This window comes from Balaenoptera ricei, chromosome 11 (assembly GCF_028023285.1).
Source record: "Balaenoptera ricei isolate mBalRic1 chromosome 11, mBalRic1.hap2, whole genome shotgun sequence".
Taxonomy (NCBI): domain Eukaryota; kingdom Metazoa; phylum Chordata; class Mammalia; order Artiodactyla; family Balaenopteridae; genus Balaenoptera; species Balaenoptera ricei.
The window spans coordinates 66,486,830-66,500,834 of NC_082649.1; the positions used below are offsets into that span (position 1 = coordinate 66,486,830).

At 49.2% G+C, this 14,005-nt stretch overlaps 1 protein-coding gene across 1 annotated transcript; it reads right to left on the bottom strand.

Annotated features, from left to right (window-relative positions):
• Positions 1-454: 454 nt before the first annotated feature.
• On the bottom strand, positions 455-13,149 carry ELP6 (elongator acetyltransferase complex subunit 6). The gene is given in 7 exon segments (XM_059939487.1): positions 455-1,984; positions 3,489-3,635; positions 5,204-5,405; positions 6,802-6,920; positions 9,563-9,633; positions 10,929-11,007; positions 12,640-13,149. Coding segments are annotated over 7 exon segments (1,257 nt in total). The 3' UTR covers positions 455-1,855.
• Positions 13,150-14,005: the final 856 nt, after the last annotated feature.

Genomic DNA, 14,005 nt, shown 5'->3' on the forward strand with positions numbered 1-14,005 from the left:
TAACTGGCGCCATCATCCTGAAGAACAACTTGATGACATGTGAGGGTCAGTCCATGCTTTCATTCAGAAATTCCACTTCAGGGAGTAGGCTCTAAAATGTCATCATTCCTCACCCGTTGTAGGCCTCCTCCCTGCTTTATTTAGAGCACTTATCATGGTCTAACTCTATGTCTCTAAATTCTCAATTCTGTTGACTGTCTCTGTCTCCTCTACTAGAACATCAGCTCTTCAAGGGCAGGGACCTATTTTGTCACTGTCATACCCTCAGAAGGTGCTCAGTATTTGTTGAATGAATGAATGTTCTAAGGAAACAAATACTTACCCCCATCCCCAAACAGGTATAGATGTAAAATTCATAAGAGCACAATTTATAATTACAAAAATCAGAACCCGACATGCCCAGAGAGTACCTAAGCAAATTAGAATATAATGACACCAAAAAATGTCAAGTAGCCATTAAACATTAAAAATTTAATGAAAACATTTATAAATCAAGTGAAGAAATATAATAGCATATCATGTAAAAAATGTTTTGTGGTGCCTTACCCATTCAGAACTGCAGCCCATATGAAGCTGTATAAATACTGACGTATTAATAAAAGAATCATTGGATTCTTTCATGACTACTTTCTTTTAAGTTACACTCATGATTTTAAAATATTCTATCAAGTCTGCAGTATTTTGAGAAGAAAAGCAGCTACTGTTTCAATGGGAAAACTAACACAATAGTCAGTATGACTTGAGGAGCGGGGTGATAAATTGTTCCCTTTTGCAAAGACTAAAAAATGTTAAAAAAAAAAGTTAAAATTAAACAATGGATATGAAACTTCCTTAGTCCCTGCAAAGCAGTGTTATTTTTCCATTTTATTTATTTTTAAAATCAGATTCTTTGTGGTATAATGTACATACAATAAAATGTACCCATTCTAAGAGAATACTCAGAGGTGACCCTGACTGAAGGGCTAAGTGTGGCAAGTGGCATCTTCAGGATGCTGGGGAAGAGCTCACCGCCTTCAGTCTTCACAGGTGAGGGAGGCACCGGCTCCTCCCCAAGGTCCTAGCCTACCTGGCAGCAAGAACATTCCTTCCCCCCCTCACCAAGGCCATGCACACCTGTGCCCTACATGGGGCCTCGTGTGGCCAAGGCCAGGGTGCCGGGCCCACGATGGCTTGGTCTCCTCAGCATATGGGCAAGGTGCTCAGCTATGACAGAAACAAGAAGAGCCAACTTGTGAACTGGGCAGGAGCCTGCCTCTGGTTTCCAAGAGGGTCAGGCAGCAAGCGTGGACTTCAGTCAGGCCTCCGTTACTGGCAGCAGGCTCTACAGCTTTGAGCGTGCTTCCAAACCTCTCGAAGCCTATTTCCTGACTGGACTGAAGAAGAAAATACTTTTTCAGGATGAAGGTGAAAATGAAATGAGACAATCCACAGGAAGCCATGAGGTGGGAACTCACTTTGTGCCGGCCACGAATATCCTAGCTGTCACCTTGCACACCTGCCATCCAGGACTGCCTCCTGGCTAGTACATCCACACCCACTCTGGCTCTGAAAGGCATCACAACCAAAAATGGGCAGCTGGGGCTAAAGCGTGTTTACGAGGAAAGCTCCAAAGGACCCATTTCACCCAGTTCAACATGCAGCATCTCAGCTGAGGCAGGGTTGCAGCTTCCTCATGTGTTTTCTAAACAGGGCCCAGGGGAACAAAGGCAACCATCACAGCACCATTCCACCATCCCTGGGTCTCAGCGGAACTGTCAGTCCACAACAAAGGTGTAAAGATCCATTTCTGCTCAGTTGCTTTATCTTTCACAACTAAAAATAGTCCAAGGTAGCTTCAGCTGGCCCTTAAATCAGGTCACAGAACAGCAGGAGACATTCCTTTGGCAAAAAAGGACACATTCTTGTCCTGTATCTTGTACTGGTAAGTGAGGCTCCGATCTCGCTGGGCTGTGGGCTGTGATGGTCTCCTCCACAGGATCCTCAGCTAAGTGACAAAGAGAAGAGTGAAAGAGGAAAGGCCCCCCCCAAACACCTGCTCCATTGTGAACCCTTCCTTCTTCATCGGTAACCTTCAATTGAGGTCATGCACCATGCAGTAATGGGACCGACTTCCAAAACAAAGCTTACTACGAGCCACCTAAAATTAAAGGTTTCCCCTCCATTACAATAGTAATATTTGCTCATTACAAAAAACATGAGAGACAAAGAAAAGTAAAAGGTAGAAAAAACCCATCCAGAGAAGAACCATTAAAGTATTTTTGTGTATATCCCTTTGGTCTTTTCTGTGTGCATGGTTTTGTACTTTTTGGCTAGATGAATTTTGAAGATCAACACAACAGAATGTGTACACTCAATTCCGAGGCTCAGGAAGACTGGACATTTGTCTCTAGTGACTAGAAAGCTCTGGGGGGCTGACTGGCTTCAGAGCCATAAGCTGCCGGCAGAAGCTTCTCCTCAGGCTATGCCTGGGGCGCACCACCAGCACAGCATCTCTGGGCCTGTGCTTCGTTTTCCACACCTGACTCTGAACGACTCTGGGCCAAAACGCCCAGCCACCCTTAAAGGGTCAAAAGGGGTCAACATGAAGTTAACCTGGAAGAGGTGGTAAAGGCTTTGGGGTGATCCCAAAAGAGAAGTTTCAGAAGGCAGAGAACCACGGCAGCCCCTGGGCATGGGGAGAACCTGACCTCCCTCCCAGGGCAGGACTCAGCTTCCACCTAAGTACTCCAAACATCCCAGGCAGAGGCAGCAGTGGGGGCGGCAACGCCAGCCAGTGGAATGGCCTCCCCAAGTCTCTATTTTATTATATTTTTATTAAAAAAAAATTTTTTTGGCTGCGTTGGGTCTTCCTTGTTGCATGCAGGCTTTCTCTAGTTGCAGCGAGTTGGGGCTACTCTAGTTGCAGTGCATGGGCTTCTCATTGCCGTGGCTTCTCTTGTTGCGGAGCATGGGCTCTAGGCACGCAGGCTTCAGTAGTTCTGGCACATGGGCTCAGTAGTTGTGGCTCACGGCTCTAGAGCGCAGGCTCAGTAGTTGTGGCGCATGGGCTTAGTTGCTCCGCGGCATGTGGGATCTTCCCGGACCAGGGCTTGAACCCAGGTCCCCTGCATTGGCAGGCGGATTCTTAACCACTGCGCCACCAAGTCCCAAGTCTCTATTTTAAAAGGAACGGTGTTGGCCTGAATATACAAAGCCTGCTGTGGTCCTGCAGAGGAATTCCGCTGTTTATTGCCTTCCCCTGTAGACAGCCATCTTCTCTTCAGGAACTCCCCTTTGGCTGCAAATGGACCACCATGGAAAACCTGCCTTGGTGCATGGGGCCAAGCACCACTTGGGGTGGACTGTGACCTGCATTCACACAACTTCTGAGGCTTCCCTTCCACCTGAAGGCACGCCCCAACCAGACCACCCCACAGCCGGACACTATCCCACGGGCAGCCTAGACTCGGGAGGCGAGCAGCTCCCAGTGAGCCCCAGCCCCTGCGCACCTGCCCATGAACGTCCTTGCAGAAGCCGGTGGCCAGGCCTTCAGCCCGCAGTATCAGGTGGCTCTGGTGACCAAGGCCATTCAGCAGGATGTCATTCTCCTCGTCCTCGGCATCTCCACTGTCGTGCACAAGGGCCACTACATTTCCCTGCAACAGAGACCATGATGGAGACTGATGGCAAGGGACGCCAGGACCAGGGTGTGCTGGGCTCTCAGAGCCTCCACTGCCCTGCACCCCTCTCACAGATCAGCCTCCCAGCTGTAGCATCCGCTTTGTGGGAAGCACCCGTGCCTGGGCTCCAGGACCATAACTGCAATCATCTGCTGGATAGTTTCACCAGCACATCCAACCTGTACTTCAGCTCAGTCCATCCACAAGCAAGGAATAGTGTCCAATTGTTAAAAAGAATAAAGCAGATCTGTGTGTTCTGTTTTGGGGCAATGGACAGCAAAACATACTGTGTGTTAGTAAAAGGAAAGAGGTACCAAACTGTGTGAATGGTAGGTTACCAATATTGTGAAGAAAAATGCAGGGAGACAAGTGCACATACAAACGTGTTCATGACTGCATAGACTCTCTGGAAGGATATACAACAGAGGAAAAGAGACAATTACTTTTGGCTAAAATAGCCTTTATACTGCTCATATCTTCTTTTTTGCTTTACTGAACTATTCCCAAGTTTTACTTTTTCAACTAAAAGAAGTATTGTTACAAAAAGAGGCTGGTAGTGGGCCACAGAGCAGGCTGAGCTGCAGAAGCTGACTCTGACTGCTTCACTCCCTCCACAAGCCCCAGTGAACTGTGTCCTCCAAGCCCCATACATTTCCTCCTCCTTCCCTTCTCTCCCCATCACCCTGGCACCTGGCCCTGTGACTGTAGCCAGGATGGCCTCAGAAGGTCCCCTGACCCCAGCTTCCAGGCAGGACCTTGCACGCAGGTGAGCAACATGCACTGCTGGATCCACACACCCCTGGCCAACCCATTTACCCACTCCCCACTGCTCTGCACCCCGCCTGGCCCTGTGGGCCACACGCTGAGCTGCCGTGCTACAAGCTTCCCCTCACTTAACTCTTGCAGTCTGGTTCCTGGGAGATGGGCACCACAGCTGTTCCTATTTTGTTAAAATCTCTAGTATGGCAGAATTTCTATTTTTGCCTCACCACTTGACAATGAAGGTTACACCCTATCCCTGTATTGCACCTCACAATTTTCATATTGTTTTATTTTTTTGGCTGCACCTTGCGGCATGCGAGATCTTAGTTCCCCGACCAGGGATCGAACCCATGCCCCTGCAGTGGAAGCACAGAGTTTTAACCACTGGACCGCCAGGGAGGTCCCTTCACCTCACAATTTTTTTTTTTTTTTCACCTCACAGTTTTTAAAGCAGTTTTACACACCCATTATCTCAGCCAACCTTCAAAACACACTCAGAGCGATATGACACCGCGTGGCAGAGCGGGGACAGCAGCAGTACCGCAAATGACCAGCCCCGTTAAAGACAGTGCCGGCACCCTTTTAGTTTTCAGGGCCTTATTTTTCATCAATGGCAGGTAGTGGAGAGCAAGGTGCATTGACTGAAAGGTTCCTGGGCCTGCCAGGGTAAAGCCAAAGCCCCAAGCACTTAAACAGAAAAGATCACTGCAAGCAAGTGAGGCCTGGGCCTGTCGGCCCGTACGGGTCACAGGCAGGAGCACAGGGAGCAGGCCCATGATTACCTTCCGTTCCCGGCACACGGTGGCTCTGCAGTAGTGGACGAAGTCCAGCACCGCCACTGCCCCCACGCCCAGGCTTAGCAGCACACTGAGGTTGTCCACCAGCAGCACCGGGCACCTCCAGGCAGCCTCCCCACTGTCCATGGGCTTCAGGGCCTCCTGCACAAACTCATACAGCGGCTGCAGGTTCCCAGAGTTGGCCTCCCTGGGACACAGGGCAAAAGTTACCAGAGAGCTCACGTGCTCTACAAGTGTTTATGAGACTGCACAGCACCACAGGAAAGGGTTAGGGGGAGGGAAGGAACTGGATTCCAGTCCTTGGCACCAAGGGGCTCACGATCTGGCTGGAAAGAAAAGGCACGCACGCACACGTGAGTACATTTACTTCAGTTCAAATATTCCCTGAGGCCTACTAGGTAGAAAGCACTGTGCTAAAAACTGGCAGACACAGAAATAAATAGCCCCCGAGGCTCATACAGCCTCTCAATCCAAGAGCTTAAGGCATCTGAAAGACTCATTGGGACTGGGCAGGAGAGGCCTTCCCAGGAGGTCACAATTGGGTATGAAAGCTAAGCAACGGTTCAGGTGTCCTGGGGGTGAGGGCAGCAGTCTAAGGGCTACCGGTGTGCTCGTGTGCGTACCAGGTCCGACCTGTTTCTGACACACGTGGCCCTGCTACCTCCATCTCCCCAGTGACTACAGCAGTTGTCTCCCAGCAATAGGTCGGGGCCCGGGGCCCAGGCACTGGCCCCACTGCCCCACACTCCAGGGCTGAGCCCCACTGACAGCCGGGACAACAGTGCCGTATAACCTGGGCTCAGGTGTAAACCAGGCCCACGCACTCAGACAGACACCCAGGTTCAGAGATGCGAAGGGCTGTGCCCCAGGCCACACATACAGGGTCAGGACACGTGGCCTTCTGACTCCACACTGAGCCCGGCCACTATGTAAGGCTGAGTCTGAGGGAGCGCAGAGCGGGGAGAGGTCCCGTACAGACTCCCTGGGGCGGAGGAAGCACAGCAGCCAGGTGCGGCATCTGCTACATCTGTGACTGATGCTCATGAAAGACAAGAAGCAGGAACACCAACCTGCAGGCAACAAACTTTTTCTTAAAGGGCCAACAGTAAATATTTTAGGCTTGTGGGTCATATGGTCCCTGTCTCAACTCTCACCTCTGCTGCTGTAGTGCCAGACAGCCAGGGACAATACGCGAACAAACGAGTGTGGCTATTCCAACAAAATTTTATTTACCAAAACAGGTAGCTGGCCCACGGCCCGTAGTTTGCTGACCCCGTATCAAGCCAAGAACAGAACAGAGGTGTGTGCTAGGGCTCTGAGCCAGGGTTGGAATAACCAGCAAAGCACACTATTCTGCCACATGTCCAGCAAATGATGCTTTCTATCGCTTCAGGGACAGCCACACACCCTCTGGCCCACGGTCAGAGCCAAGGACCTTCTGATAATGCTGCGATACCAGGGAGGTGTCTGACTCCTGAAGCCAGCTCTGCCCTCCCATACACTGAGGAGAAGGAATCACACAGCAACCCTGGGCTGGGCCTACCTGCCAGGTGTGCTCTGGGCTGGGTCGTGGGCTGACTGACCTGAGGAACTGCAGGGGGTGTGGATCCTCCTGAGGCCGAAAGAAGACGTCCACCGCAGACTTGAGACCCTCGAGGAACACGAGCTGCCCGCATTCCCGCGCTGTGGTCAGGCTGACACCCTACACCCGATGGAGAGGCGAATGAGTTCCTGCGCCTTGCGGGGGACCCACCAGAGAGGCTAGACTCCAGCTCACGAGAGGGCTCCGGACACGTTCTGAACCCTGCAGACGTGTGTCTGTCCACCCTCTGGAGGAGCCCATGTCTTGCCTCCCCTGGGTGTTCCCAACACACAATCCCCGTTCTGCTTTCAGATGTGCATTTACATTTACCTGTCACATTTTTTTTTTAATTTACTTTCTTTTGCTTATATATTTATTTTTATGATTACCCAGTACTGGTTTTTAATTTATAATAGTAATATAAAGTTTCTTTTTTAAGGGCACGTAGTTACAAAATTTTAAAAACAGTACGTGGGGGGGTGGTGGTGGGATGAATTGGGAGATTGGGATTGACATGTATACACTAATATGTATAAAATAGATAACTAATAAGAACCTGCTGTATAAAAAAATAAATTAAATAAAATTCAAATATTCAAAAAAAAATACAGTAAGTAAATAACAGTAAAGACGGTGGCAGGATGACATTCTCTGCTGCAACTACTCAACTCTGCTACCATAGAGCAAGAGCAGCCATAGACCATTCATGAGCAAATGGGGCTGGCTGTGTTCTAATAAAACTTTATCTACAAAAAACAGGGGGTGCAGGCTGTGGTTGGTCAACCCCTGCTCTAGACCAGCACTTCTTAAATACAGGTCTTCATGAAACACACAATTAAGAATCTCTTGAGATATCTGATTAAAATGCAGATCCCTGAGCCCCACTCCAGATCTCCAGAACCAGAAGCCTTGGGGGCAGGGCCCAAGAATGTGCATTTCAACAAACACCCAGGGATGGTGACACCATCTAAATGTGCAACCCACTGCTCTGTCTGTGCAGAAACAGGTGACATGGAACTTCTTAGACTCCTCATGTCCCTAGACCAGGCCTCAATCACTCATTCATACACCAGAGTTCACTATATGCAACACCATTAGCAACGTAGCCACCCTGGCAGAGAGAAGGATTCCTGATCATCACCTTTACTCTCACTCATCACCATTCTCCTGATGTAAGAACAATAATACACCAAGAGGATGGAAGCTCACGCTCTAGTACTTTGCACACCCAGTGCTGTGCATGTCTTTCCTGCCGTGTTGATGATTCCAAGGTAACAGAAAAAGCAGCCAAACTGGATATGAGAATACACAACTTTCTCATCTATAAAAACAGATGCTAGGGCCACAGACATGCCTCACAGACCTGGAATGCAACACACGTTCGTGACATGACAGTGCTCCCTGAGCTCACGATCTGACCTCTAACACAGGAACTTCTCCCTTCCCTGCAAAGGATGAGAAAGAGCTTACCCTTCTCTCACTCTCTCATTGTTTTCTCCCCATCAGAGAAGAGGCAGTGATGTGGCCCAATAGTATGACTGGCACTTCAAAGATCACTGCTGATGGGTGGCCTGGTTCTCTCCCTCTCTGAGGCTGACCTAATCAAAACAAAAAGCAAAAACACACTACAAGGGACTTCCCTGGTGGCGCAGTGGTTAAGAATCTGCCTGCCAATGCAGGGGACACAGGTTCGAGCCCTGGTCCGGGAAGATCCCACATGCCGCAGAGCAACTAAGCCCGTGCACCACAACTACTGAGCCTGCGTGCCACAACTACTGAAACCCACGCGCCTAGAGCCCACACTCTGCAACAAAAAGAAGCCACTGCAATGAGAAGCCCGCGCACTGCAACGAAGAGTAGCACTTGCTCGCGGCAACTAGAGAAAGCCCGCGCATAGCAACAAAAACCCAACGCAGCCAAGAAATAAATAACATAAATTTTAAAAAAAATCCTAGCAGGACTTTAAAAAAACAAACAAACAAAAAAAACACACTACAATAACAACCCAGTAAATTCACCAGGTCACAGGTCACAAGTAATGGGCCAAGCCAGGCCAGGAGGTTCACCAGCCTCTGGGCCATCTTATTCTTGCTTGGCTGCATCTAATGAGATGAGGGGCAAACCAAGATGAGGTAAGAGGCACATGACAAAAGCGCCTGCCTCTCCCCACATTTGTGTCCTAAGCCCTAGACTTAGGGAGACACAGTGGGAGGCACTCAACTTGGCAGCAGACCAAGCTGTGATCTCTCACTCACTAGGAACAAGATTAAAGCTCACACCGAGAAGGAGAAAACCTGAACTGGTCCAGACTCAACAGAGAAGAGTTTGATTAATTAACAACAGATCTGGGACTTCCCTCGTGGGGCACTGGATAAAACTCCGCACTCCCAATGCAGGGGGCCCGGGTTCAATCCCTGGTCAGGGAACTAGATCCCACATGCATGCCGCAACTAAGAGTTCACATGCCGCAACTAAGGAGCCCACCTGCCGAAACTAGACCCAGTGCAACCAAATAAATAAATAAATATTTTTTAAAAACACACACCAGATCTGGTTCTACAAACTTTATAAATTAACAAAACATGTAGAGATGCTGCCTTAGCCCTTCAGATAAGGGGTTCAGGATTCCATGGTTTCCTTAGTCCCTCCCTTGCTAAATTCTCCACAACCCAAACAGGGAAGCCCAGCCTGACAGCACACTCACACATGCCTGGCACACACACTCACTCAGGGATCTCATCACGGAGTTCTAAAATATTTACCAGCTTCTGTCCCACGATATTGTAGTGACTGAAGGACTGGATGAGTGCCACAAAGCAGACTTTACAATTAGCTGGAAAATAAAATAAAATAAACTGATTTTTAATAAAGTCTCTACTTACAATCAGTCTCGTATACTTCATGCCTCTGGAAACAAAAGCAATGAGGCAGATCTAGAGAACCGAGGCCTTGCAACCTGACATACCCAATTTGATTCTAAGATGTACTTTTTCTTGTATTTAATAATAATACCTTATTTCATTGATTCTGAGATGTACTTCCTCTGTGAGAGGTATTACTAGGAATCTTAATTTGTTCCACTGAAAATAAATTGTGGTTTTTAAAAAAATTATATTTTTCTAATTGCTTGTTGGTGTACAGAAATACAATGGATTTTTGTTTGTTTTGTTTTTGGCTGTGTTGGGTCTTCGTTTCTGTGCGAGGGCTTTCTCTAGTTGCGGCAAGCAGGGGCCACTCTTCATCGCGGTGCGCAGGCCTTTCACTCTCGCGGCCTCTCTTGTTGTGGGGCACAGGCTCCAGACACGCAGGCTCAGTAGTCGTGGCTCACGGGCCTAGTTGCTCCGCGGCATGTGGGATCTTCCCAGACCAGGGCTCGAACCCGTGTCCCCTGCATTGGCAGGCAGATTCTCAACCACTGCGACACCAGGGAAGCCCTACAATGGATTTTTTAAACTAGTCTTATACCCAAGAGGAGACAAGGAGACCACAAAGAAGTTCTAGCTACCTTATGAACATAATTAATTCTAATAATTTATCTGTAGATTCTCTTGGTCTTTATAAGCCGACAATAACATCATCTGGAAAGGAAAATAACTTTCAAAGCTGTAAATTATTACAATTAAGAGTGCCAAAGGTCTACCTTGTTTCCTGGCCTGGCTCAGTGGGGACTCAAGGAAAATCAATAAGTCTTTTTTTCATTTGGCTGTTTTCTTCTTCTAATCAATTTCTGTGGGTGAATTGCAGTGGCCATGCTGTTTTCTTCCCTGTGTTCTTTAGGAAGCATCTACTGCCAGGGCAAAGTGTTAATGGGTCAAGTGCCTAGAGACTTCAAAATAGACAAGGACCAAGGAGCAACTAAATGAGAAGGCCACACAAGGACCTCCGGGAGGCAGTGCCTATGCAGGACGTGGAGAAGTGGAAGGCGGGACTGGATACAGGGAGCACATGCCACTCTCTGGCAGAGCAGGAGACAGAACCAGATGGTCCAGTAATCAGCTACCTGATAAACAGCCATTTGGCTGCCCGAACACCAAAGCCCTGGCTAGTTAATACGATTCCTATTGCTTCCTGAATCAGGCTTTTTTTTTTTTTTTTTTGCCTTGGGTTTTCTTTTTCTACAGTCCATACCTTTGAGATAGAAGGAGAGAAAGTGGTGCACAAGGAAACTGCCATCTGTCTTGGCATCACAGAGTAGAGTCAGTTTCCCCTAAAAGTTAAGAAGAACACAAAAACATGAATTAGACTCCCAGGAAAGAGGTCAGCTGAGTGTCAAAATCTAGCCGGTTGTATCCACCCCTAAATTTCTACACCTGGAGACTCTGCATACGTGTGTGTGTGTGTGTGTGTGTATTTAACCACAAAAAGAAGAAAATAAGTCAAAATTATGGAAAAACCAATAATTAAAATGACTGGTATTAAGTCACTCATTATGGGCAAGCATATCTCAACCTCATAATTCCCAAGGCAATAAAGAATAGAATCCCTTCTCTTCCTCACCAGTCTTGGAGAGAATTAAATCCTGAACAAAGGAAGCTTTTATCATGGAATCCAACAAAAATCACTGACTGCCAAGATTTTAAGGGGTCTTCTAAAAAGTCATCTGATCCAGCTTCCTCCCTATTTCTAATCCTGCTTCCAATTCTGTCCCCTAGGTAGGGGAGAGTGAAGAAGTAGTTGTTGACAGAGACTTCCAGTATCAAAGTCCTCCTCCCAAAGGCCCTGGAAACTGCTTCAGGCAGAGTTCTGATCATGGAGAGCCCTGGAAAGACCTCTAACAGTGGTCTCTGCAGGGCCTGGCTGCCCTGCTCCAGCCACCCCTAGTTCCTTCTCAGTGACAGGGAAGGTCGTCTCTGTGCTGTTGTGATTTTTTTCACTTATAAAATATGAAAGATCACACTAGCAGAATTTGAGGGTTAACCCTAGCGCCATTTGTCATTTCCTGGCGCCCACTTCTATCCTCCATTCCCTGTGGCCCTGGGCTTGGACTTTGGAGGTGCTAGTAGTAACTGGCAAGGTAACCAGCGCCATCTGGAGGTTTGGGCAGAGAAGAACTGCTGGGCAATTAAGATGCACAAGTATCCACTGAATACTATTTACCAGGCATTAGGGAGTCATAAAAAGGTTTTACACACTTGGTGTCCTGTCTTTCTGGAAGAGCTTACCATTTCATCAGAAAGACAACAGCTATGAAATAAGTCAGGTATATTCCTAGGAGAGGTAACCCTTGGGCGAAAGCGTGGAAATTTTCGAAATGCCCTAGAGTGTGAGGAGGGAGAAGAAAACAAGAGTAGCGAGCCTGTGGTGCCAAAGATGGACTCCTACAATCCAACGTTGGCTGAGAGCAGCTTCAAAGAGCACTATTCGAGAACACGAGGAGGAAGAGGAGCAGCAGCATTCGCTGCGACCTGCCGAGCGCTCCCGAGCCAGAGGGAGGCTCAGGATGGTTAAGAAGCTGGTCCCACGTGATGGGTGGAGAGTCGAACTCTCCTCTCCTCTCCTCTCAGGCAGCCTCTTTTGGGGCGCCGGAACTCCCACCACACTGAACACGCAAAGGGCTCGCCCGGTACACGTCTGTGAACTTAAGCCAATCCAAACGTCGGACATGCTTTCTATGGACTTTCAAGGGCACGCACGACCTATGAGAAGGCGCGAGATGCCCATCTCCCACAAGCCCAAATGTCCAGGCCAGCTCCGGGCGGGCCCTCTTTGCACTACAACTCCCAGGCGCCCCGGGGTCCCCGGACGTCGCGTTATTTCTCACGGGTCCGCGTACGCTTCCCGTACGGTCTTCCGCCACGCTCCCAGGACGCGCCCCCTTCCCGACCGTGCAATCTCTTACCTGCTCCGCCTGGTCAGGGGTGGTGTTGAGAAGGTTATTGAGTTCCGGGAACATTCCGAGCAACGGGAACGAGCACCCTAGACAGGAAGATGGGGGTGCCACGGAGACAGCGGAGGCTGAAGAGCAAAACCTACGGCACAAGACCGCGCGGAAGGAGCGCGCACGCGCAATGCCGCTTCTAGGCGCCGGCCGCAGCCAATCGGACGGGCGCCTTGACCCGGGCCGCATCCGGCGCACGCGCGGGGATGCGCATCCAGCCGGGGGACCGGGGCGCTGGGAGGTTCGTTTCCTTACCTGCAGGTCTCCAGCAGGGGCTTCCCCCGACCGAGGCCCCGGGAGACCGGTCTCTTCCTCCTTACCTTGACCGCTGTCTCTCCCCGGCCCGGGGCCTCCGAACAGTACGGCCTATCGAGCTCCTGCGGGGTGCCCCACACTGCTAGAAGCTCGAGCTGCATCGGCGACCCAGACTGGCGAAGATGCCCTCCCTCGCGCAAAGCAGAAAACAAACATAATGAACACGGAATGATATATTGAAAAGTTCTATGGAAAAATGAAAAAGCAGGATAAGGGAGTAACGATGGAGTGGGGGTAGGTTTCGGAATTAAAGAGGTTGTCAGCGTAGGGTCACTGACCAAGTGTGGTTGAAACACGCTCCGCAAGCTCCTACTCGGGGCTTTTGCACGAACTGTTTATCCTCCCTCTATTGCTCTTTTCCTAGATACTCAACCGTTCAAAAAATCCCCCACTTCTTTCATATCTTTGCTCAGATGTCACTTTATCACCGAGGTGTTTCGTAAGCATCCTATTTAAATCGCAAACAGCCCCTTCCCCAGCACTTCTTATCCTTTCCCCCGCTTTTATTTTTTTTCCATACCATTTATATCTAGTATACCATGTATAGTTCTAGCCCAATCAATCTCAGATCCCCAGGGATAAGCGTGTAATTCGAAGAAGTCAATTTTATTTGATGATAACAGTGAGGGAGATAGCAAACAAGTGGAGCCCACAGGCTTATCAACAAGCACAGGAGAAAGTTGTATGAGGATCTGGGTTCAGGGGAAATTTAAATGAAGCAGTGTTTTGATGGGTTCACATCAGAGCACAGCTGTTTGAAGAAAGTCAAAATGTGGCCTGACTGCAAAGTAGCCCAGGGTTTCCATGGAAATGAGAAGATTAAGATAGATGTGGGGCTTCCCTGGTGGCGCAGTGGTTGAGAATCCGCCTTCCAATGCAGGGGACACGGGTTCGAGCCCTGGTCCAGGAAGGTCCCACATGCCTCGGAACAACTAAGCCCGTGCGCCACAACTACTGAGCCTGCGCTCTAGGGCCTGCGAGCCACAACTACTGAAGCCCGCGCGCCTAGAGC